Source organism: Eptesicus fuscus, chromosome 22, assembly GCF_027574615.1.
Source record: "Eptesicus fuscus isolate TK198812 chromosome 22, DD_ASM_mEF_20220401, whole genome shotgun sequence".
Lineage (NCBI taxonomy): Eukaryota > Metazoa > Chordata > Mammalia > Chiroptera > Vespertilionidae > Eptesicus > Eptesicus fuscus.
Window position 1 is genome coordinate 13680207 of NC_072494.1, and position 22366 is coordinate 13702572.

At 46.1% G+C, this 22366-nt stretch overlaps 2 protein-coding genes and 1 long non-coding RNA gene across 3 annotated transcripts in view; 1 reads left to right on the forward strand and 2 right to left on the reverse strand.

Annotated features, from left to right (window-relative positions):
• On the reverse strand, window positions 1-9469 carry BNIPL (BCL2 interacting protein like). Its single transcript, XM_008155851.3, has 10 exons — window positions 9289-9469; window positions 8382-8477; window positions 8123-8187; window positions 7701-7925; window positions 4820-5002; window positions 4577-4679; window positions 4282-4413; window positions 3261-3347; window positions 2610-2708; window positions 1-667 (listed from the first exon to the last, which is right to left on the reverse strand). Exons 1-10 carry the CDS (start codon window positions 9330-9332, stop codon window positions 631-633), a joined length of 1071 nt encoding a protein of 356 aa, XP_008154073.1. The 5' UTR covers window positions 9333-9469; the 3' UTR covers window positions 1-630.
• LOC129147891 (uncharacterized) lies at window positions 8391-13490 on the forward strand. The gene is made up of 3 exons (XR_008555107.1): window positions 8391-8529; window positions 11459-11540; window positions 12996-13490. It is a non-coding gene; the product is annotated as an uncharacterized LOC129147891 (long non-coding RNA).
• The window catches only part of PRUNE1 (prune exopolyphosphatase 1), a 16426-nt gene continuing 5653 nt past the window's right edge, over window positions 11594-22366 (reverse strand). The window contains exons 2-8 of the mRNA XM_008155849.3: window positions 20839-20931; window positions 19775-19977; window positions 17933-18117; window positions 16800-16958; window positions 15684-15778; window positions 13839-13997; window positions 11594-12013 (exon numbers count right to left, since the gene is read on the reverse strand). Coding sequence (XP_008154071.2) covers window positions 11594-12013; window positions 13839-13997; window positions 15684-15778; window positions 16800-16958; window positions 17933-18117; window positions 19775-19977; window positions 20839-20931 — 1314 coding nt within the window. The remainder of the gene's footprint in view (window positions 12014-13838; window positions 13998-15683; window positions 15779-16799; window positions 16959-17932; window positions 18118-19774; window positions 19978-20838; window positions 20932-22366) is intronic.

Sequence of the window (22366 nt, forward strand, 5' to 3'; positions counted from 1 at the left end):
TCCAATCTCTCGCAATTTATTAACCACCACACATCTGAATTGACTAAAGAAAGGTTTGGAAAGCACTCCTTCCCGGGCTCCCAGGCAGCAGACATGGCTAAGAAGGGATGAGGGGCAGACAGCGGTTCTCCAAGCTTTTGGGGGCGTGTGTGGGGGGGGCGGCGGGTAGAGGAGGGGCGTGGACTCTTTCCTGGCTCCCACAGGCAGGCTGCCTGTGCTCAGGGAAGCCCTGCTTTTCCCATGGCCCCTCATCCGGGCGGGCGGACTGCTGGAATCCCCCAGGCGGAGAGATCTCAGCCCCTTCCAGAGGATGCAAATGACTCATGGAGATGAAGTGACTGCCCCAGGTTGTACAGCTAAAGCAGGACAAGGACCCACAGCTTCGCACTTGCCCATACAAAATACCACTGCTGGCTGAAATGCAAGTCACCAGCAGATCAGGTTCCAGACCTCAAAGCTCTGCTTCGAAGGCAAGGTCTGGGAAGGAATGACACGTTGAGATGTCAAGATCCAGTGGTACTGGGGTTGACGATGAGATGATTTACAAAACAGCTTAGATGTTTCAGGGGTAAAGGTGTAGGCTGACGGATATCTTTGCTTGGTTCTAAGGCCCTTTATTCCAGTCCTATGCTAGGTCCTTCCTGAGTCATGGAGATCCTGGTCCAGCCTAGGAGAGAGAAGAATAAGTAGTACAGGAACAGGACCTGGGTTTTCTTGTTTATTTGTTTTATATATATATACTAGAGGCCCTATGCACAAAATTCGTGCAAGGGGCTTGGCGGCCTTGCGCCCCCCCCCCCCTCCCCCCCACTGGTTGTTCTGGAAGGTCATTCCACCATCTGGTCTAATTACCATATTAGCTCTTTATTATATAGGACTAGTGGCCCGGTGCACAAAATTTGTGCACAGGTGGGGGGGGTGTCCCTCAGCCCAACCTGCACCCTCTCCAATCTGGGACCCCTAGGGGGATGTCCGACTTCCGGTTTAGGCCTGATCCCAGGGATCGGGCCTAAACCGGCAGTTGGACATCCCTCTCGCAATCCGGGACTACTGGCTCCTAACTGCTCACCTGCCTGCCTGCCTGATCACCCCTAACCCACTCTGCCTGCTGGCCTGCTCACCCCCAACTGCCCCCCCCCCCCCCCCCCGCTGGTCTGATTGCCCCCAACTGTCCTCCCCTCCTGGCCTGATCGCCCCTAACCACCTCTGCCTTGGCCCCACCACCTGGCTTTGTCCGGAAGGATGTCCAGAAGGTCTCCCGGTCTAATTAGCATATTACCCTTTTATTAGTATAGATAATTGATTTTTTAGAGAGAGAGCAAGGGGGGAGAGAGAGAGAGAGAGAGAAAGAGAGAAACATCAATCAACTGCCTCCCGCACACACCCTGACCGGGGATCAAACCCGCAACCCAGGTATGTGCCTTGACCAGGAATGAATCCACAACCTTTTGGTGTACAGGATGATGCTCCAAATAACTAAGCCACCAGGCCAGGGCAGGACCTGGGTTTTACTCACTGGTTTGGGGAGAAAAGCCAGGTGAATTGGAGGATTGGTGATGCTTGAGTTGGTCATCATTTAGGATTCCTTTGCTCCCTAGCACCCCTCCCCAACTGGATAGTCTCTCCAATTTACTGCCAACAAACATCCCTTTCTAATTTCTGAATCTCCTCTAAATTCTGTGCTGTGATTATTCTTTTTTTTTTAAAATATATTTTATTGATTTTTACAGAGAGGAAGGGAGATAGAGAGTTAGAAACATCGATGAGAGAAACATTGATCAGCTGCCTCCTGCACACCCCCTCACTGGGGATGTGCCCGCAACCAAGGTACATGCCCTTGACCGGAATCGAACCTGGGACCTCTCAGTCCACAGGCCGACGCTCTATCCACTGAGCCAAACCAGTTTCGGCTATGATTATTCTTTTATTCCTTGTTGCCTTGGCACTTATATGTACAGTTTTTTATTTGTTTTTGTTGGATACAGTAATGTCCTTAATTTTTTCTCTGCGTATGTGCATATTTTCTCAGATACTTCAGAACATCTGAAAGCAGGGCCTCAGGTTTTAGTTCCTTTGTGTCTCCCCCAAGGCATTAAGAAAATGGATACTGGCCGAAACCGGTTTGGCTCAGTGGATAGAGCGTCGGCCTGCGGACTCAAGGGTCCCAGGTTTGATTCCGGTCAAGGGCATGTACCTTGGTTGCGGGCACATCCCCAGTAGGGGGTGTGCAAGAGGCAGCTGATTCATGTTTCTCTCTCATCGATGTTTCTAACTCTCTATCCCTCTCTCTTCCTCTCTGTAAAAAATCAATAAAATATATTAAAAAAGAAAATGGATACTGGCCCTAGCTGGTTTGGCTCAGTGGATAGAACGTCAGACTGCGAATTGAAGGGTCCCAGGTTCCATTCTGATCAAGGGCACATGCCTGGGTTGCAAGCTTGATCCCTAGTTGGGGGCGTGCAGGAGGCAGCCGATCAATGATTCTCTCTCATCATTGATGTTTCTATCTCTCTCTCCCTCTCCCTTCCTCCGAAAAAAAAAGGAAAAGAAAATGGATACTAGCTTTACACATCTCACCCCAAACCACTATCCTTAAGCTCAGGACTCACCGTCTGACAGCTTCCGGGATGTGGATCTGGTCCAAGGAGATGAGCTGGCCCAGTTCTCCCAGGCTGTTCAGAAAACGAATTTTTCGGGTGAACTTGGAACTGAAAAGAGGGGATAAACCATATGTGTTGTATACTTGGAACTGAAAAGAGGGGATAAACCATATGTGTTGTATCCTGGAGACCCTTACAAAGGGAAATGGAATAGGTAGAGAGTGATTAAAAGACTAGAAAGAGTCAGGATGGAGCTGAAACCGATTTGGCTCAGTGGACAGAGCATCGGTCTGCGGACTGAAGGGTCCCAGGTTCGATTCCGGTCAAGGGCATGTACATTGGTTGCGGGCACATCCCCGGTGGGGTGTGTGCAGGAGGCAGCTGGTCGATGTGTCTCTCTCATCGATGTTTCTAGCTCTCTATCCCTCTCCCTTTCTCTCTGTGAAAAATCAATAAAATATATTTAAAAAAAGAAAAAGATAACTTTAAAAAAAAAAAGAGTCAGGATGGAGCAAGTTCTTGATTTTGAAAATGGGAAGAAGTGGGGAGCATCTGAGATCTTGTTCTAGGGCTTATGTTATCAAGTTTGGCTCAAATAAACTCATTTAAAATAATAGGAAGAAGGGGAAGGTAAGAGGTCCTTGTCTCCAGAGCTCATACCTGATGAAGGGCCGAAGCAGTGCCAGGAATGCCTTCATATACCACGTAGCATGGACAACCACCAGGGCACGCAGGTTTTTCCTTAGCCTGAAGAAGAATAGGAGATCATCCTAATTCTTCTTCCATCTTTGTACCTGAAGATCAGGTGGAGCTATATTCTTTAACTTCCTTCCCTTCTCTAATTTCTAGATTTTTCTGGCAACTGGTTCTAACCCCCATTCTTTTAATTACAATCTCGGCTCCATCCATCTTATTCAACCCTCCATGCTCCTCATTTTAGGAAATTCTCCTCTCAGAATCCCTCAGCTTGATCTTTGGTACCCCATTTCCTTCCTGTGTCCTACCCTCATATAAGTCCCTTTGGTACACTTCCCCATCCCTCCATGACCAGGCCTATTTATAAAACTCCAGGTGGAAGAAGGCCAGTGAGGAGAAAATAAAGAAGAGGGAAGAAGAAAGAGACAAATGAACAAATGGAAGATGGGGGAAAGAAAGGAACAAAGAAGGGCAAAAGATCTGTGGGTCAGGGAGGATGGCAGAAGAAGACACTGGATTGGAAAGTGAAATAAATGGCAAGACCACGGGGAAAAGGAAGGGTGCCTTCTAAATGCCAGGCAATATGCCACTCTGATTTACTTGATTTTCACAAATACCCAGCAGCAAAGGTATTTTGCCATGTTGCAAATAAGGAAACTGAGTCCCAGAAAGGTTAAGTAACTTGTTCAAAGCCATAGAGCTGATAAAAACAACCAACCAACCAACCAATCCCCCTGCCCGCACACACACAAACCCAAAGTCACACAGCTGGTTGGCAAAGGCAAGATTTGAAACTTGATTTCTCTGATCCCAAGAGAGAACAGAAGCCAGGACAGGCTTGGAAAGGGGTGCAGAGGGACAAAAAAGAGGGCGAACTAAGTGGAAGTAGAAAGAATGGAAAGACGGGAAAGGGTGAAGATTAACAAAACTAAAATAAAACAAAAGAAGATAAAATAGGCTCATAGCCCCTTGTTCCGAGGCTCACCGCCGATCCAGAGTCCTGTAACACTGGCGTATCCAGCTCAGAGGTGGAACTTGAGCCCTGCTTGTGCCTCCATTCAAATGAACAAGCAGGTAATTTTCAGCTACCAGCAGCTCCAGAGTTCCCACCATATACCTGGAGGGACGAAATTGTCAGGAAAGGTATATGTTTTGGGCTGTGGGGAATGAGAGGGACATTACTGTAGCCTCTACAATCAGCTACTGATCAAAAAGGGGTTTCTTTCTTACTTTTCCCTCCCTAACCTCCACCCTGGAGCCCTTCAGGCCTTCCATCTCACCTAAATAAGTGTTCCATGACATAGGTATAGTTGGGAATGCTGCTTCTGGGTAGATAACAGGAAGCAAAGAGGATGACAGCATTGAGCCCCTCACCATGGTAACCTGGGAAGGATAAGGGAAAATTGACAGACATGGTTAGGTTGAGGGACTCTGAGGACTGTGAACCCAATAACAAGGTTCCAGTGTAGGCATTTTATTCCAGAAGTCACCGTTCTCACCCCTCCACGTACGCTAGCCATTACCTCCATGAGATAGGACTTTCTTATAGGGCTCAATGACAGTCATGTCCACTCGCTGCTCCCTCTGCCCTGTCCGGAAAACCCTCCAGCGATGGCCGTCTTCTCCAGCCACATCCCACATACAACCCTGGCCCAGCCTTTCAGCTGCCTCACTGGCCCCCAGGCCCTCTGCCTGGGGTAGCTCATCTACAAGAGAGGGATGGGGAAGGATCAACAGGGCAGAATACACACCTTCAGTATCTGGTACCTTCCCCAGATTCCTAGAGTTTATTACACCAACTTCTCATTCCTCAGTTTTCCCCCATGACTCTAGCCCTCGTTTGTTCAATACACCCAGACCCTTGCTGGTTTCAACTTCCTGCGACTCATCTTCCTCACCGTGGTCTTGAGGTAACCTTGCACTCTGGTAGGTCAATGGCCCTTGACAGTACCAGGGTTTTTTTTTCTGGATTTTTTATTTCTTTCTTTCCATGCTTCTCCTTGGGTGAGCTCACCTATTCCCATGTCTTCGGTTACCACCAATAAGGTGAGCACTTCCAAATTTGCCTCTTTAACCCAGGCTTCTCTCGTCACTCCACACCCATGTCCCTACATGCCTAGACTGGACATGTCCACTTTGTCTGTCTCGGTCATCTCCTATCACCAGACACAAAGTGCAGCTCAACGGCATGCTCTTCCTCCTCTCTCCCATATTTCCTTTCTTGGTGAATGACCCCATCTCTCTAGCTTCCTGAGAGAGGAAACTGTGCATCATCCACGACTCTTTCTTCTCTATCAGCCCTCAAGCCAACTGGACTCCAGATCCTCTTTCCTCTACCTCCATTACATTCTTTCCACTATTGCTGTTCTGGTTCAGGTCCTTAACATTTCTTACCTGGCATTAGTACAAGCCTCCTAACTCGCCTCCCTGCCTTTAGTCTGTTTTCCTCCATTCCACCCTCTACACCACCACTAAAGCAAGCTTTCTGTTCTCCCCTACCTTCTTTGCTGAAATGGCAATATACTATACCCACTAATTCTGCAAAATCTTTCCATGACAATAGAAAGAGCTGCCTCATCTTAAAAAATAATTGCCTAGTACTTAGTATTCCGTTGTATGGATGCACCATAATAGCATTAATATCCTATTGGGGCAGCCCTTAGGTTATTTCCAATCTTTTCAGAGCAATTAAATCTGATCATGTCATTCCCTTGATTAAAAGCATTCAATGGCCCTGGCCGGTTTGGCTCAGTGGATAGAGCGTCAGCCTTCGGACTGAAGGGTCCCAGATTATATTCCAGCCAAGGGCACATGCCCAAATTGCAGACTAGATCCCCCCAGTAGGGCGCGTGCAGGAGGCAGCCAATCAATGATTCTCTGTTATCATTGATGTTTCTGTCTCTCTCTCTCCCTTCCTCTCTGAAATCAATAAAAAAATATATTTTTAAAGCATTCAATGACCCATTGCCTATCAGATAAAATCTAAATTCCTTAGCATGGTAGCAAGGATCTCCATGAGTTGACCTTGCTTATTTAACATAGCACTATCTTTTGTCATTCTCTCTCCACCTCTCAGCCCTTCATATCTGAGTGATATTATTATATTTTGTTGTTGTTATTTTGTTCCTGGCTCTGGGGACCGCTCCTGATGAAAAAAGTGAAAAGGTGTTTTGTTATTCATAACAAGCCCCTTTCAAAAACATGGGTTTGTATTAATGCGGTGACTTTGGAAAGCCCCTAAGGATCAGTAGCTGGTTGCCAGGGGAACCATCCATGTGATTAGAGGGTTGGAACTCTGGGGAGGGGAGAGAGGAGCGAGAGGTTGTGTTAATCACTAATGGTCAGTGAATTAATCAATCATGTCCACATAATGAAGCCTCCATAGAAAGCCCATCAGAAGGGGTATGAAGAGCTTCTGGGTTAGTTAACACATAGAGGTGCTAGGAGGGTGGTGTGCCTGGAGAGGGCATGGAAGCTCCACACCCCTGCCCACACACCGCGTCCTATGCATCTCTTCCTTCTGGCTGTTCCTCTGATAACAAATCTGTAATCTAGTAAGTAAATTGTCTTCCTGAGTTCTAGTGAGCCATTCTAGCAAATTATCGAACCTGAGAAGGGGGCACTGTGTAGCCAGTTGGTCTGAAGCACAGGAGACAACCTGGACATGCCACTGGTGTCTGAAGGGGGGGCGGGGGGGGGCGGGGCGATAGTCTTGTGGGACTGAGCCCTTAACCTCTGGGGTCCGTGCTAACTCCAGGAAGTTAGTGTCATCACTGAATCTTAGATACCTGTTAGTGTCTGGAGAGTTGGAGAATTGGTTGATGTGGGGAAAACTCACGTCTGGTGTCAGAAGTGTTATGAGTAGAGAAGAAACTATCTAAACAGTCATGCTTAATCCTTTGAGTTCCCAACATGTCATGCTATAGTCCTAGTTGCTTCTCCAACTACCTGATAAACAGCTGCTCAGAATCACCTCCTCTGCGAGGTCTTAGGCAGAACTGACCTTTTCTTTCTCCCTGCGTACATTGTACCCTGTACACATGCAGATCATAACCTTTAACTGCACTTACTTGTATATACAGTATGTCTATTTCTTACCAAACAGATAATTCTCTGAGGGTAGGGATCTTATTCATCTTGATAACTCCAATTTTAGCTCAGTGATGGCATGCAACAACCATCCAATAGTTTTTCTTGATAAACAAAGGACCCCACCCCTCCTCTTTTGGACTCCTCTCCCATTGGATTTCTAGGTTCTACCTTTCCAACCTCAAGAACTAATTTTGCTGACCTTACCTCTCAGTCCCCACCTCATTAGTTCTACCTTCAGTCCCATTAAATCCATCCTGAGCTTTAACATGGGCCTCTACTTCTACCTGCTTGTTCCTCAGGTTTCTTTCCCACCTTCCCATTCAAATTCATGTCCACTGTCCAGCTTCTCAGAGTCTGAAGGTGTCTCCAATTCGTCTATTTCCAGGTCAGAACTGTCATCAGGAGAGGAGGGTACAGAGTGGATGGGAGAAGCACCATTATCTCCAGGCCCCTTCGTCAAATTCAGTCGTAACTCTGGGGCAGAAAGACGTTTACGCATGGGGCGCTGGCCACACAGGGCTAAAGTGCTGGGGGTACCTGGGGGTAAGGGGAAGGGGACAAAAAATAGAAAGATGCGTGTGTGTTGGTTAGGATTCCTTGTGTGTGGAAGTGATAATATGGGGTGAATTCTAAAGGACTAACACAGGGGACATTTGGGAAAAGGGAAGTAGAACTGAAAAGGGATGAGGGTGGATTAGAATCAAGAACTTGAGGCCTAGGTTCTAATTTCCTACCTGCCTGTGAGTCTCTTTTAGGATCGTCGGGATCTTCAGAAGAGTCAGACTCTTCAGGAAGCAATCTGGAGGGAAAAAAAGATTAAAAGGGGGAAGAAACATAGGCTAAAGGCACCAAGCCAGGTATCAATTCTCTCTTCCTGCCATGATTTTACACCTCTGCTTTCCTTCTCCCCCCACTTCAAGATCTAATTTACCATCCTTGCCCTCCATTTGTGACCATCACTTCCGTCTCCCAACCTCCCTCTCACCTCCTCACCTAGGGAATTCTTCATCCTGCCACTCCTCCTTCAGCTCCAATTCTGCAAGTCTCACGGATGCTCCTAGTCCTGCTGCTTCTGCATTCTCCCTGACCCTAAGATAGTCCCCCAGCCCCCGGAAGAAAAGATTATCATGAGACAAACTAGGTAATGTCTTGAGGGAAGTGGATTATAGGTAGGAGACACTGGAATGAAGCATAGTAATTAAGGTGCAGAGAACAGGCCTTGAAAAGAACTTGTCTCGTAGATGTTTCTACCATCTTCACCACTTGCTGTAAACAGATCACCCCTACTGTTGGGGTTAGGAGCAGAGGAAGGGTAGATGTCAAGCTAATCGTATTTACCTCTGTGGCAGTTGCTCCACCTACACAGTAGGGGTGAGAGGTATTCCACATGACAATTGGCTGGAAGCCGACAGACCTGCCCAGCTGTCACTTGGCAAAGTCCAGGAAGATGGCACCTAGGCAGGCCTGCCTTTCCTCCACCATGCTGGGGAGTGGTCAGGGGAAGCCACGGTCTAGGTGGAGGGGTGGGGGAAGAAGGTAAGGAGGAAGAGATCTGCTGGGGAGAACCTGGACCCAAACTTAGTTCTGGGTCAGCTTTCCTGATAGCCATTCTGGAGTATGGGGGTTAGGAAACAGAGAATAGGGGCATATTTATCAGACACAAAATACAGACACTTCCTTCACAAAAACACACAATAGGGAATTACCCCGGACTCCTTGTTCACCAGTTCCCATACCTTCCCAACATTTCCTACCCAAAGCCACTTCTCTGTAGATTAATTCCTACAGCTTTATCGCCTCTAGGAACCCAAGATTAGACTTGGTAAGAGCTGGATGGTGGGGAAAGTCCCAAGAGTATTCCCTTTTTGTCTCCAACCAAGGTAGCTAAGGTGTTACTTACCCAAGAGCCAATGTCTTTTCTCCTGCCTCTTGTATAGTTCCCATCTTCACAAACCCGACCCCTTCTTTAAACACCTGGATCTTCAGGGAATTGGCTGCCCCAGCTCTCCAATTCTCTACCCTTTCTCTGCCTCAGCTGTTGTTGTCTTGCCTCTGAGGAGGAAGGTGTGGAAGGGAGGCAACCTCACTCTCAAACAGGTTTTGCCACCTCCCTTCTCAATGAGCAGGTTTGCCCAAAAGAAAAACCATGCCTATGTGGGGGCGGGCTTTGGGGAGGAGAGTACATTTTCTTTTCTTTTTTTAATTGATGTTTTTAGAGAGGAAGGGGGAGAGAGAGAAATATTGATTGGTTGCCTCCAGTATGCGCCCCAACTGTAGATTGAACCTGCAACTAGGTATGTGCCTTGACTGGGAATCGAACCCACCACCTTTTGGTGTATAGAACGCTCCAACCAACTGAGCCACACCAGCCAGGGCGGAGAGTACATTTTTTAAAATGGCCAGTCATGAAGGGCTCTAGGAAGGCAATTTGCTCTTCTTTCCAGACTCCTTATAATCTGGTAGCTGCTCTTTTTTTTTTTTTTTTTTAAAGGCAATGGTAAAAACGATTTTGGTTTTAGGACTATCTTGGTTCTACACCTTTTAGAGCATAAGCAAAATCAGCGACACAGAAGTATATTATAAGGATGGTTCTAGAAGAAACAAATGAAAGGAAAGGCTGAGGATGAGGAGAGCTAAGAGACTGTTGCTCCTTATTACCCACAAGAGTCAACTGAAGGAAGATATGAAGTACAACAGGAAGAAAGGGGAAAATATTGAGGAGGCTAAAACAATTACCTGATGGAAAAGCCTGATTGTAGTTGTAAAAAGAGACACTAAGGCCCCAACCAGGAAAAAAAATTATTTAATACTTTAACAAAATGCAAAATAAAGTACCCAAGTTACAAAACATAAATTCCTTTGGTTCAGTAATCACACCACTATTTTTATCTTCCAATGGCTACACACATCATCCCCTCAAAGTGAAGTCACACTGTTGTCCCCTTCACACTGAAGACGTCATGCCAAAACCATCACATACCTCACTATTCAGTGAAACTGTTGGCAACTTACACGGACTAGAGCTTTGGGGTAGGACAAGGGGGAACAGGTCGGTGTGGAGAGAAAAGGGGACTACACATGCAGAACGAGTCAGTGGGGGGGAGCTCTCTGTCAGATCACTATGGCATGAATCAGACCCCTGCACATGCTACATGAGGCTGAGTCCCTTGGTACAATCACATATAAATACAGACAATCCAGTGACCCTGAGCACTCCCAGGGAAAACAGAACATCGAGTCTAGATCCTTAGTTTTATAGATGGGGAACATGAGACCTGGAGATGAAGTGTCTTGCCAAAAGACACCCAGTTGGTGGCGGTCCATATTAGGACTCCATGTTTCCTTGTAATAAGAGCAAGAAGAGAATGACATGGACAAGAGAGTGACAGACCCGCTAAGGCCGGGGACAGAGCTGAGGCTCTCAGGGCCGTGCTGCCGTCTTTCGGGGAGAGTGCCCACGAGGCCTTTCTGAGGGTCTCCTGAACGCTCAGGGGTCTTCTGAGTTTCTTCAGGCTCCTGTGGCTTTGGGACAAGGGATCCAAAGAAACTGAGAGCCAGGCCACATGATCAGGGCAGAAGAGAATGGCCTCTACCCTGCTCCCAAACAACCCTAAAAGAGTCACAGTAAGTTCAGGAAAAAAATTTAGCCACCTCGGAATCAGACACCATTACCTAACTGGGGGCAGAAAGAGGAGTCATGAAGCTGGAAATCCAAAGGCTGAAAACTGGAATAAGAGTTTCTGAAGCACTCTGTTTTCTGCCGGGCTTAGAGTGGGTATTCCATCAATACTTGAATCAATGAGAGAACAAATGACTACATGAGACAATGAATGTTTGGTTCCATGAGAGACACTGGTTCTGTGAAAGAGCCTTGCGGAGGGCACTGTTGGGGCGCACATTCTTTTTGTGCCACTCAGCCGGAACAGCACAGGAGTTACACTGCACCTCTGGGGGGTCAGTGCCGATCTAAAGAATTAAATTAAATAACAGTCTGATTAGGAGAGATTGGGGGGAAAGGTAGAAAGCTATTCCTAAAGCAGCTGCTTTCTTTAACTTCTTTCTCCTCCCAGATTTACGAGAACAGGACAAGTGCACCTGACCCTGGAGCAATGAAGACAGAATTGCTGAAGCCTCTCAAAACATGCATTCGAGGTGGGTCAAGCAACGCCCCCCCCGCCCCCCGCCGCCCTCTCCCCTCCCAATAGTCACTTCTTGGACAGGAAGGCAGCGGTGGATTGTGACAGCGAGATCTGACTGCACTTCTCAAAGATGGCCTCGGCTGAGAGTTTAGGCAGCCCCTGATCCAGAGGGCACTCGTCCACCAAGCTGTTCATGGGTGTGGGGGGCAATGGAGGCTCCTCCTCATCTTGACTCAGTCCAGGGATCAGGGAGGTACCTGCCCTGTCCGATTCCTTGTCCACCTGCTCCCTGGCAGTCTCAGGGTGCCCTGAAGGGATTGTCATGGAGTCAAAATATGCTGACAGGGCTTCCTGGAGCAGAGGCAGAAGTTTCTTTCGAGAGACCTGGGTGTTGCCTTGAAGATAGGCTTGGAGGTTAGGGTGAGGGCTTGGGGCAGGGGTCAGCTTCAGGGCCGGAGAGTGGGACCGTTCCAGGACTCCACAGATCTAAAGAGGCGACAAGATGGGGAAATGGTATTTCAGGTGGCGAAGCAAACTGTGGAGGCAAATTGCTGAGGCTTCTAAGTTGGGAGCTTCTCTTACAGAGGAGAAAATTTTTTTTAAATCACTCAGAGTTAAGCTGTATTGCTTGCAACAAAAGGCATATCAGCTAATATACATAGTATTTTATTTATTTATTTAGTTAGTTAATCCTCACCCAAGGATTTTTTCCCCCATTAATTTCTAGAGAGTGCAAGGGAGGGGGAGAGAGAAACATTGATGTGAGAGAGACACATTGATTGGCTGCCTCCTGCACATGCCCCGATGGGGTCGGGGATCGAGCCTGCACTACAACTGAGGTATGGGACACGTATCTATACTGAGGTCAAGGGAAGGACAGAGGCAGAAAAAATTAACTGATCAAAGTGAGGGTGGGAGGTATGCCAGGCATGGTGCCAAATCTGGCCATTTATCAATACTGTACGACCTCATTTAATCCTCACAATTGCTTTATAAGATTGGTATTACTATTACCCTCATTCACAGGTAGGGAAACTGAGGCTTAGACAGTTTAGGTGACTGCCTAACATCATAATTTGAATGAAGCAAAGCTGACACTAAAACCGAGGTCTGTCACCAAAACTGGTGCTCGGAATCACTGTGTTCCTAAACCAGGAGGAAGAGAGGAAATGGTAGGGCTGACTGTGAGAAGAGGCCCCATTCCCCAGCACCAGGCAGCCTGGGCCCTGGTCGTGCCATCACAGCTCCAGGGAGCAGCACCCAGGGGCTCTGGTTGGGAGAAGGGGGAGAGATATAGGAAGGTGGGGAAAGGCACTTCTACTGGCCAAAGTACCTTTTCCTTTATGACATGATTAGTAGGAGCCACCTTTCACCGAGTGTTTACTTTGTGCCCAGCAATGTACTATTCATATATTATGTTTAATGATCACATCAGACTAATTAGGAGGTAATATTATGCTATTTACAGGCTCAGAAGTCAACTGACTTGCTTTAGCTCAAAGAGAAGCAAGTGGCAAATCTGGGGCAGAAAAGCACGTCTATCTGCCTTTAAACACTGTAGTCTTTCCTCAGTGCCACACTTCCTCCACTGAATGAAGTTACACTTGCTTCCTCGAGGAGAAGACAAAGGCAGAGAAGTGTGGGAAAGGGCGGACGTACCTTTTACAGGCTCAAAGGATTATCTGGCTGCATTCAGACCAGTCTTCAGCAGTCATCACACAGCCCAAGCAACCCAAAGAGGCCCTGGACTGCCTTAAGTCCACTTTCAAATTCTTCCCTGGGCTAATGAGTAACCAAAAGAGGAAAAGAAAGGGGAGGGGCTGGGAAAGGGGCCAAATGGAAGACCAGGCAGGAAAACAAACCTGCTCCGGGGCCCCTTCTCCACAGTCAGCTGCACAGAGCGATTACTCCCCGCAGGGTGAGGAGTAGAAAAAGTTCCTTTTGTGTTTCCCCCTTTCAGGCCATCGGGTCAAGAGAAAGGAATTGATGTTCGGGGGTGAGGAGTTCATGATTAAACAAAGAATCGAGTTTAACTCCAGGCTCTACATTTACTTTTAACCCGATGTTCAGATCTCTTCTAAGCAGGAACTCCATCTCTAATTGTTTTTGGAATCTCTCTTTCTCAACAACAATATGATTAAGGGTATTCACATAGACATAGAATGGAAAAAGGGGAAGGGGAGATTCTGTAAGCAGGTCAAGGGACCTGTGTGTAAACGTAAGAACCAAGGAGCGGGCTTCACAGCGCAGGGCAGCGTGTGAGGGCAGAGCTCCGCAGAGCCCTCAGGCTGGAGCGGAGGCAGAGACTCACTGTCACTCGGAGTGCTGCGTGGGGACAGAAAATAGCCAGCTGCCGCACGGGCTCGTTGTGCGCGTTGAAGAAGATAGCCATGGCGACCAGGGCGTCATAGCTGTGAGCCTGGCAGAAAGCATGGAGGTCTGCAGCGAGGCCCGGCCTCTGCAGGAAGGCCTGAAAGAGAAGAGATGGGCAGGGATGAGGGCTGCAGCTCGAACCCCCTTGTCACCACCAACAAAAATGCTTATGAAGAGTTTCTTCGCATGTTAACCTGGGACTTGTACTCCATAAGAAAAGGTACCTAGTATTTACTCTGTGATGTCTCTGTGCTCGGAGGCAGTGTGTAGAATGGGGAGAATACAGGTTTGGGGCTCCAACAGAACTGATTTGAAAATCAGCTCTATTACTTATTAGCTATATGATCAAGAAATTATATTAACCTCCCTGGACTTAAGTTTCCTCATCTATAAAATGAGGATAAAATATCTACCAAGCATGACTGTTTTACGAATTGAAAAATGATAATGTTTCCGATCCTTGGCATTTCTAATGTGTCTATTTGTACTGTGATTATGGTGCTTGGGAAGCCTTTTACATTCTTTTGTTTGTTTCCCAAACTAGATGATGAGTCATAAGGGAAGAGGTCATGCTATTTTGTTTTATTTAATTATTTAGTATTTTTATACAGCATTTAGTAGAAAGCTGTGCAGACTATGCGAGTATGTGTTCAGATCAGGCTGTCGAATGATTTAACCAATATAATATGGAACCAGGAATTAAAATACCATTATCATAGTTATATCCATTTACCCATTCAACAAAATTTACTGAGCATCCACTTTGTGCCAAGTCCTGTCAAAGGTGCTGCAGGTATAGCAGAAACAAAAGAAATAGGGCCCTTGCTCTGGCAGGGCTGATAAACGAACAGAGGAATATAGACGATAAAACAAGGAAACCATGAACTATGATTATTTCAGTGTGTTGAGTGCTAGGAAGAAAACAGAAGAAGATAACGGTTAGAGATTTTTGAACAGGAAGGATATTATTTCAGTTAGGATGGTCAGGAAAACACTCTTTTTTTTTTTTTTTTTAAAGTATTTTTATTGATTTGAGAAAGGAAGGAAGAGGGGGAGAGAGATAGAAACATCAATGAGAGAGAATCATTGATCAGCTGCCTCCTGCATGCCCCCTACTGGGGATCTAGCCCACAACCTGGGCATGGGCCCTGATATGGAATCAAACCGTGATCTCCTGGTCAGAGGTTGATGCTCAACCACTGAGCCATGCCGGCCAGGCTGGAAAAACCTCTTAAAAGAGGAGACTCCTGAGCTAAGACCTGCATGACATGAAGGAGCCAGCTATGCAAAGGGAAAAGCAAGTACAAAGGCCCTGAGTTGGGAATGAACTTAATGATTCCAAGGAACGGAAAGAAAATCAGTATGGCTGCCGTACTGTGGCGGGGTTGGGGGGAGCAGGAAGCAGGGCTGGCGTGAGATCAGAGAGAAAGACAGGGGCCAGACCAAGGTGGGCCCTATAAACCATAGTGAGGCCTTTACATTTTATTAGCAGTGCAATGAAAAGCCAGTAAAGGAAGAGGGTGAAAGGATCTAAGTTACCTATTAGGGTCATCACTCTGGCTGCTGTGGAGAGAATGGTTTGTAGGGGTACATAAGTGGAGGCTGGTAAACTGTGGGGGCGAGTACAGTAGTACAGTGAGAGACAATGAACTGTGGGAGTTACCAGAGCTGGAGAAACATAGATAGGTACAAGGTATGTGGAGGAGAGTCAGAAGTGAGGGGCAAGGTTATCTACATAACTGAAGGTTTTCTTTTCCCACCTACACCTACATCTTGCTCTTACCTCCAAATCCATATATATTGCACTAATGGCCACCTTGATGCCTTGTCTGAAAATGGTCTTCTGGTCCTTTCTCAGCATCTGCTCAGTGGTCAGGCCTAGAAAGTAGATGTGAGACTAGGAGTCAAAAAAGAGAGCTCAGGGTCCCAAGACTAGGAAGAGGAAGACACCAAGGTGGGTCATGGGAGAGGAAAAACACAGCCTTTCTTTTGGGCAATTGAAAGGGCTAACTGAAAATGTAATTATATGAAAAAAATTACCTTCAATTACTGGGTCACAACAGTTACCTTTAGAGCAAGGTACTTGGAGAGAAGGGTACATGTAGTACTTTATTTTCAACTAGAGGCCTGGTGCACGAAATTTGTGAACAGGTAGGGTCCTTAGGCCTGGCCTGCGATCAGGGCCCATCTGTGGGGCGACTGGCGGGGCGATGGGGGGGGTGGGGGGCCCACTGGCACCCGCCTTTGGGGCCTGCAGGCAGCTCCTGCATTGAGCATCTGCCCCCTGGTGGTCAGTGCGCATCATAGCGATGGGTCATTCTGCCAATTTGCATATTAGGCTTTTATTATATAGGATGATGAGAGAGAATCATTGATTGGCTGCCTCCTGCATGCCCCCTACTGGGGACCGAGCCCACAACCTGGACATGTGCCCTTGACCGGAATTGAACCCGGGACCCTTCCACAGGCTGATGCGCTGTCCACTGAGCCAAACTGGCCAGGGCTATTTATTTACTTTTTTATCGGGAGGTAGCTGGGTGGAAAATTATGTAAGTTTTTTTGTTCTCTTTCTTTGTTCTTGGTATATTCACCCTGTTTTTTCTGCTTCCCTAACCAATTATCTAGATCTCACTCTGATAACTTATTATTCCCTCAGCATATTTTATTTATAAGTCTATATTCTCTGATTAGAGTGAAAACCTCTGAGACTTTAGTATATTCTTCCTATCTTCCCCAATAGCCCAGACAGAATAATCCAGTAAATGACTAATTAGTTCCCGATCAGACTCACACACTACCTCATTCATCTCCAAAGCTTAAACCATTACCCATGCTCTGAAATTGTTTTGATGGTGTTTTCTCACATAGGAGGGAGAGAAGTCAGTTTAACACTTCATACCCGACACATCAAACTTTGCCTTTTGCAGAGAATCAAAGATGTCATTTCTCTTGGGCAGATCTGTGAAGAGGGCCTCCAGCTTCTCCACATATTTGTTGTCCTTTGGGGTTGCTTTTCCAATTTTAAGGTCCATGTTGACACAGTCCAGGATGATTGTTGCTGTGGAAAAGGAAGATGACAGAACTCAAATCTTGTGGCCCTCCATTTATGACCATGGAAACACACCTAACCCTCCAACCAAATGGTCACAATACAGAGGAGATTGTATGCAAACTCAGGGTGATGTCCTGAGTAAGACCTCCCAAATCCAAACTAAAATGCAGGCAGGGAAATGGGGAAACAGTAGAAAGAAAGCCCAAGCATCTCAATCCTTGGAGATTGTGAGACCTAGTAAGAGAAAGATGACCTCTCTTCTGTAGGCCAAATTCTAGTAAAGAATCTTTTTGTTGTTGTTAATCCTCACCTGAGAATATTTTCTCCATTGATTTTCAGAGAGAGTGAAAGGGATGGAGGCAGAAGAGAGAGAGAGAGAGCAAAGCATTGACATGAGAGAGACACATTGATTGGTTGCCTCCAGCACATGCCCTAAAAAGGCCAGGGAATGAACCTGCAATCCACGTACATGCCCTTGACTGGGAATCAAACCTGAGACTCTGGTCCATGGGCCAACGCTCTACCACCTAGTCACACCAGCCAGGGACCAGTACAGACAGTCTAATCCAATTCTCTCTCTCTTTCTCTCTCTTTTTTTTTTCTCTTTCTCTTTTTTACAAATAGAGAAAAAGAGAACAAGAAAGGGTAAGAGATTTTCTCAAGGTCACATAACTACTTCCTGGGCAGAAACGGTACTGGAACCGTTTCCTGCTTCCGTGGCCACCTCCTTTCATTATCGGGGGCTGCTGAGGCAGCTTCTAGGTCTGTTGTCCCCTGCTTCCATTCTGCATTCCCAACAAAGTATCCCACAGATTTTTAATACCTAATTGCCCCCCTGAAAGAATCCCAGCCTTCAGCATGGGCTGAATGGCTCTGAGAGGGTATGGTCAAGCTGGAAGAATCTAGACTTTTCAACTGTCCCTTCTCTGGGATAGGAATGGAGGAACTACTGAGTCAGGCCCCAACCAAGCCACCCTCACCATGCAGAAGGGCTGCAGTTTGCCGGTCCAAGATCTCTGGTGCCCCCTGCAGGATTCTCTCGGTCACCAGGGTAGCGCAGGACCCCACCAGCTCAACTGAAACATGGCAGGGAGGGCAGTGCTTCTGATCGATGGGCCGATGGTCTAGCACCTCTGCCACTGCCTCCTCCAGGGCTGCGTCACTTCTGTGTGGGGAAAGGCGGTGTGGGAAAAACGAGAAACAAAGGTAGGTAGGAGTACTCCAGCTGCTTCCAACCAATCTCCACCTCACTCATGAAGGAAAATGCAGACGCCTTAGGTAAACACTTAGACCTCTGGTCACTTCTACCTCTGCCTCACTCCTTTCAATTCTTTTCTTTAATGTTATAACTGAAGTCATCTTTAAATAGTGTATACGTGATTTTGGCAAAGTGTCTGCTACGAATACCTTATTCACATATTTGATGTCCTTTAAGGTTGCCTTTCCAATTGACACCCTTGATACCCAACATCTAAATCGCTCCTGTCCCCTCAATTCACTTAATACCCAAATTCCATGCACGTCACCAGATCCTGTGGCTTCTATCTCAATTTCTATTTATTCCCTCCTTTTCACCCCTCTGCTATTGCCTCATTCTAGACCCTCAATATCTCTCATCTGGATTATTCCAATAGTTTCCTAACCAAACACCTGCTTCCAATCTTAGGCCTTCCTAAGCTGTCTTCCACAATGCTGCCTGAATGATCATCGGAAAAATGCAAATTTGATTCTGTTAGGACCTGGAATAAATATAATTAACAACAGTTCCCCACTGTCCTAAAATAAAGTCTAATCTCTTTCACAGGGTCTCCATGATCTGGCCTGTCTACCTCTCTAGTCTTACCTTTTTCCATGTCTTATTTCTCACTCATATTTTAGGCTCCAGCCATGCAAAACAAATTCCAGTTCCCCCAACTCACCATGCTATTTCATGCCTGCCTGCCTTTGCTTATATTAATCACTCTCTCTGCCTGGACGCTTTTCCTCACTACCTTACCTCCCCATTCCCCAAGTAAACAGCTAGTCTTCTTTCAAGACTGAGATCAAGGGTTACCTCTGTTAGGAAACCTTTCCTGACACCCTCTACTCCCCTCTAGTGCATTTAACCACTGCGTCCTTCCTGCACCTACTCTCTCCCAGAGTGATGGTTATCCCCTACCTCCAAGCCCATCACAACGACCTGTTTGCCTAGTTCCCTCTTCCTGACTGAAAGCTTCTTGAAACAGGGACTCTGTCTCACCTGCATCCTCTAAACGGAAGTTTATTAATGAGTGAATGGACAGCTGGATCGATGCCCTTAGGCTGCCCTCTGTCAATGTCCTGCTATAACCAGTGTGCTCAAGGAAATAACATACATTTTAATACTAGCAGGAGCCAGACAGACTTACTTATGTGGCTTTGTTGGCAGTTTTTTCCAGTCTTAAATTAGGGATGGAATTATTATAGGTGTGTCCCTTTATTAAAGACACTAATAAGATACTGTCTTATGTAGGAAATAATTTTGCTAACTTTTTAAAAATTAAAAAGAGTTGGAACCATTATTCAAAAGTTTCTATTATAATAAATCTGCCACGAAATCTTAAAATATAATAATACCAAAGGCAGCTTTAAATGATTTCTGAGTTATCTTTTAGTTTGAACTCTCCAAGTTTCTACTTGCAAAACTGGAGAAGCGATAATATTTTCTATATCGAATATGACCCATCAATTACCATTAGCATGTGAGATTCCCAAGAGCAAAAATTCTTCCTCTCTTTATATCTTACTCATCAGAGCCCAACATGGCACGTGATTCAGTATCAGCTTAATGTCCTCCCACATACCTGGGTAAGACATGGTGGTCAACAAGGATTAGGGTGAGCTGGCCAGCCTGGTGCAGCGTGTGGAGGTCAATCTCATCCCGGAAAATTAAGAGGGACTCTGGAATGTGAATCTCCTGAAGGAGGAAGACGTTGTCACCTCGTAGAGGTAGCTCAGAACGTTTTATATTTAAAACTGGAACAAAGACATCCTCAGTCTCAGTTGTCTGGAGAGGAGAGTGAAAAGAAGGTATGGCAATGTTTTGGAACAGACAGGAAAAATAACAAGACAATTGGGACCAAGGAAGACATGATTTTGGGTGAGTTACTGCCCTTCTCAAAGCCACAATTACCAAGTCAATAAAAATAAAAGGACAACCCTTGCCCTTTCTCATTCTTAGCAATAACATGAAGGTCAACAAGAAAACTCATGCCCTAGCCGGTTTGGCTCAGTGGATAGAGCGTCAGCCTGCAAACTGGGGGTCCAAGGTTCGATTCTGGTCAAGGGCACATGCCTGGGTTGTGGGCTCGATCCCCAGTGGGGGGCTTGTGGGAGGCAGCCGATCAATGATTCTCTCTCATCATGTCTCTGTTTCTGTCTCTCTCTCTCCTTCTTCCTTCCCCTCTGAAACCATCAATAAAAATATATTTAAAACACACACACAAGAAAACTCATGAAAAAGAGCTAGTTCTAGATGTTGCAGAAAAGGGATTATCAGTCTTCAAGAGCTGACGTGGACATGAGGCATACACATTAGATCATGGATACCCACAAGTTAATAATAAACTGTCTGAATATTGTTTTATGGTTTACACATTCTTATTTTTGAAATTTTATGAGTTTATTTGAGCCAACTGCCAGGAAGCAAGATCTCAAATGCTCCCTGTTTACACATTCTTCAAAATACATTTACTCATTTGATCATCACAGCAACACTGTAAATTATTTCAGGCTTTACAGATGGCGACACGAGACTCGGAAAAGTTAAGGGATTTAACTTACCCAAGACTAGATGGTGTTAAGCAGCAGAGCTGAATCTTGAATCCAAATCTTTTCATTCTAAGAGATTCTGTTCCTAAGTACTCACCTTTGCCAGGTAAAAAGCCAAGGCGAGAGCGGACACCATGGAGTCCATGTCACAGGCTTCATTTCCCAGCACGACATGCAGTGGCTGGGACTCCTGGAAGGAGAAAGGGAAACTAGCAGAAGCATCTACGTGTTTCCATTTGCCTTACACTCACGTAGGGCTTCACACGCATCCTCTCACTGATTCCCACCGCGGAGGTGAGCAGGTTGATATTACGGGTCCTCATTTCATGGATGAGGACATTGGCTGAGAGGACATCTGTGTGTGTTTTTAAAAATGTATTTTTACTGATTTTTTTTACAGAGAGGAAGGGAGAGGGAGAGAGAGTTAGAAACATCGATGAGAGAAAACATCGATCAGCTGCCTCCTGCACACCCCCTACTGGGGATGTGCCCACAACCAAGGTACATGCCCTTGATCGGAATCGAACCTGGGACCCTTGAGTCTGCAGGTCGATGCTCTATCCACTGAGCCAAACCGGTTAGGGCGGGCATCTGTGTATTGGCAAAGCTTTGAGCATTCCACACAGACCCAGTTAGTGGGAAAGTGCTCTTTTCTCTCTGCTACATTGTCTCCCTGACTGTTAATTTACAAAAAGCCAGCAGTAAATAATTCTGACTTCTGCTGTTGCTTTGGGCACTTGAGAAGCCAAAGGTAAGCTGATATACGAGTATTCAAGCCATGGTTTATTATTCCCCCCATTTTTAAAAGAGGGAAAAGAATCCTTAATACTTCAAAAAAATAAGATCTAGTCCATTATCTAGTTGTCCATAAAAACTTCCCCAAGGAACCTCCATGATAACCAGATATAACCAACACTTCAACCAGAGAAACAGGCCACTTTGCCAGTAGGTTTAGCTTAAAGCAAGCAGTTGTTGCTGCTGGAACTTTTATTTTACACTTTGAAAAGTCCAGCTGCTGGTAAGAACTGGGTAGGGAGGGTTATTATTAACCTTGTTCCCTTGTATGTCCCCAGCTATCAGAGTTTTAAAGAAAATACATTAAGCCCTAGCTGGTTTGGCTCAGTGGCTAGAGCGTTGGCCTGTGGACTGAAGGGTCCCAGGTTCGATTCTAGCCAAGGGCACATGCCTGTGTTGCGGGCTCGATCCCCAGTAGGGGACGTGCTGGAAGCAGCCGATCAATGATTCTCATCATTGATGTTTCTCTCTCTCCCTCTCCCTTTCTCTCTGAAATCAATAAAGAAATATATTAAAAGAAAATACATTAAAATCTACAGTGCCCACAACAGCAGAGACTAGGGTTTGGATTAGTTCTGAGACATTTAGAGTGTGCCATGCACAAACTAATCATTTCTGTGCACAAACTAATCATTTAATCCTCAAAACAACCTGAAGAGGTAGGTATTTTAAGAGTGATGATTTCATTATAGGTGTGAGCATTCAGCCAGATGGAATGAGACCATAAAGTCTATGGTTCAGCTTAGGGCACAAGAATTCTGTCTTTGGGGGGTGGCAATGGTAAAATATGTACACATATAATACCTTAATAAAAAAAATTGGGGGGAAAA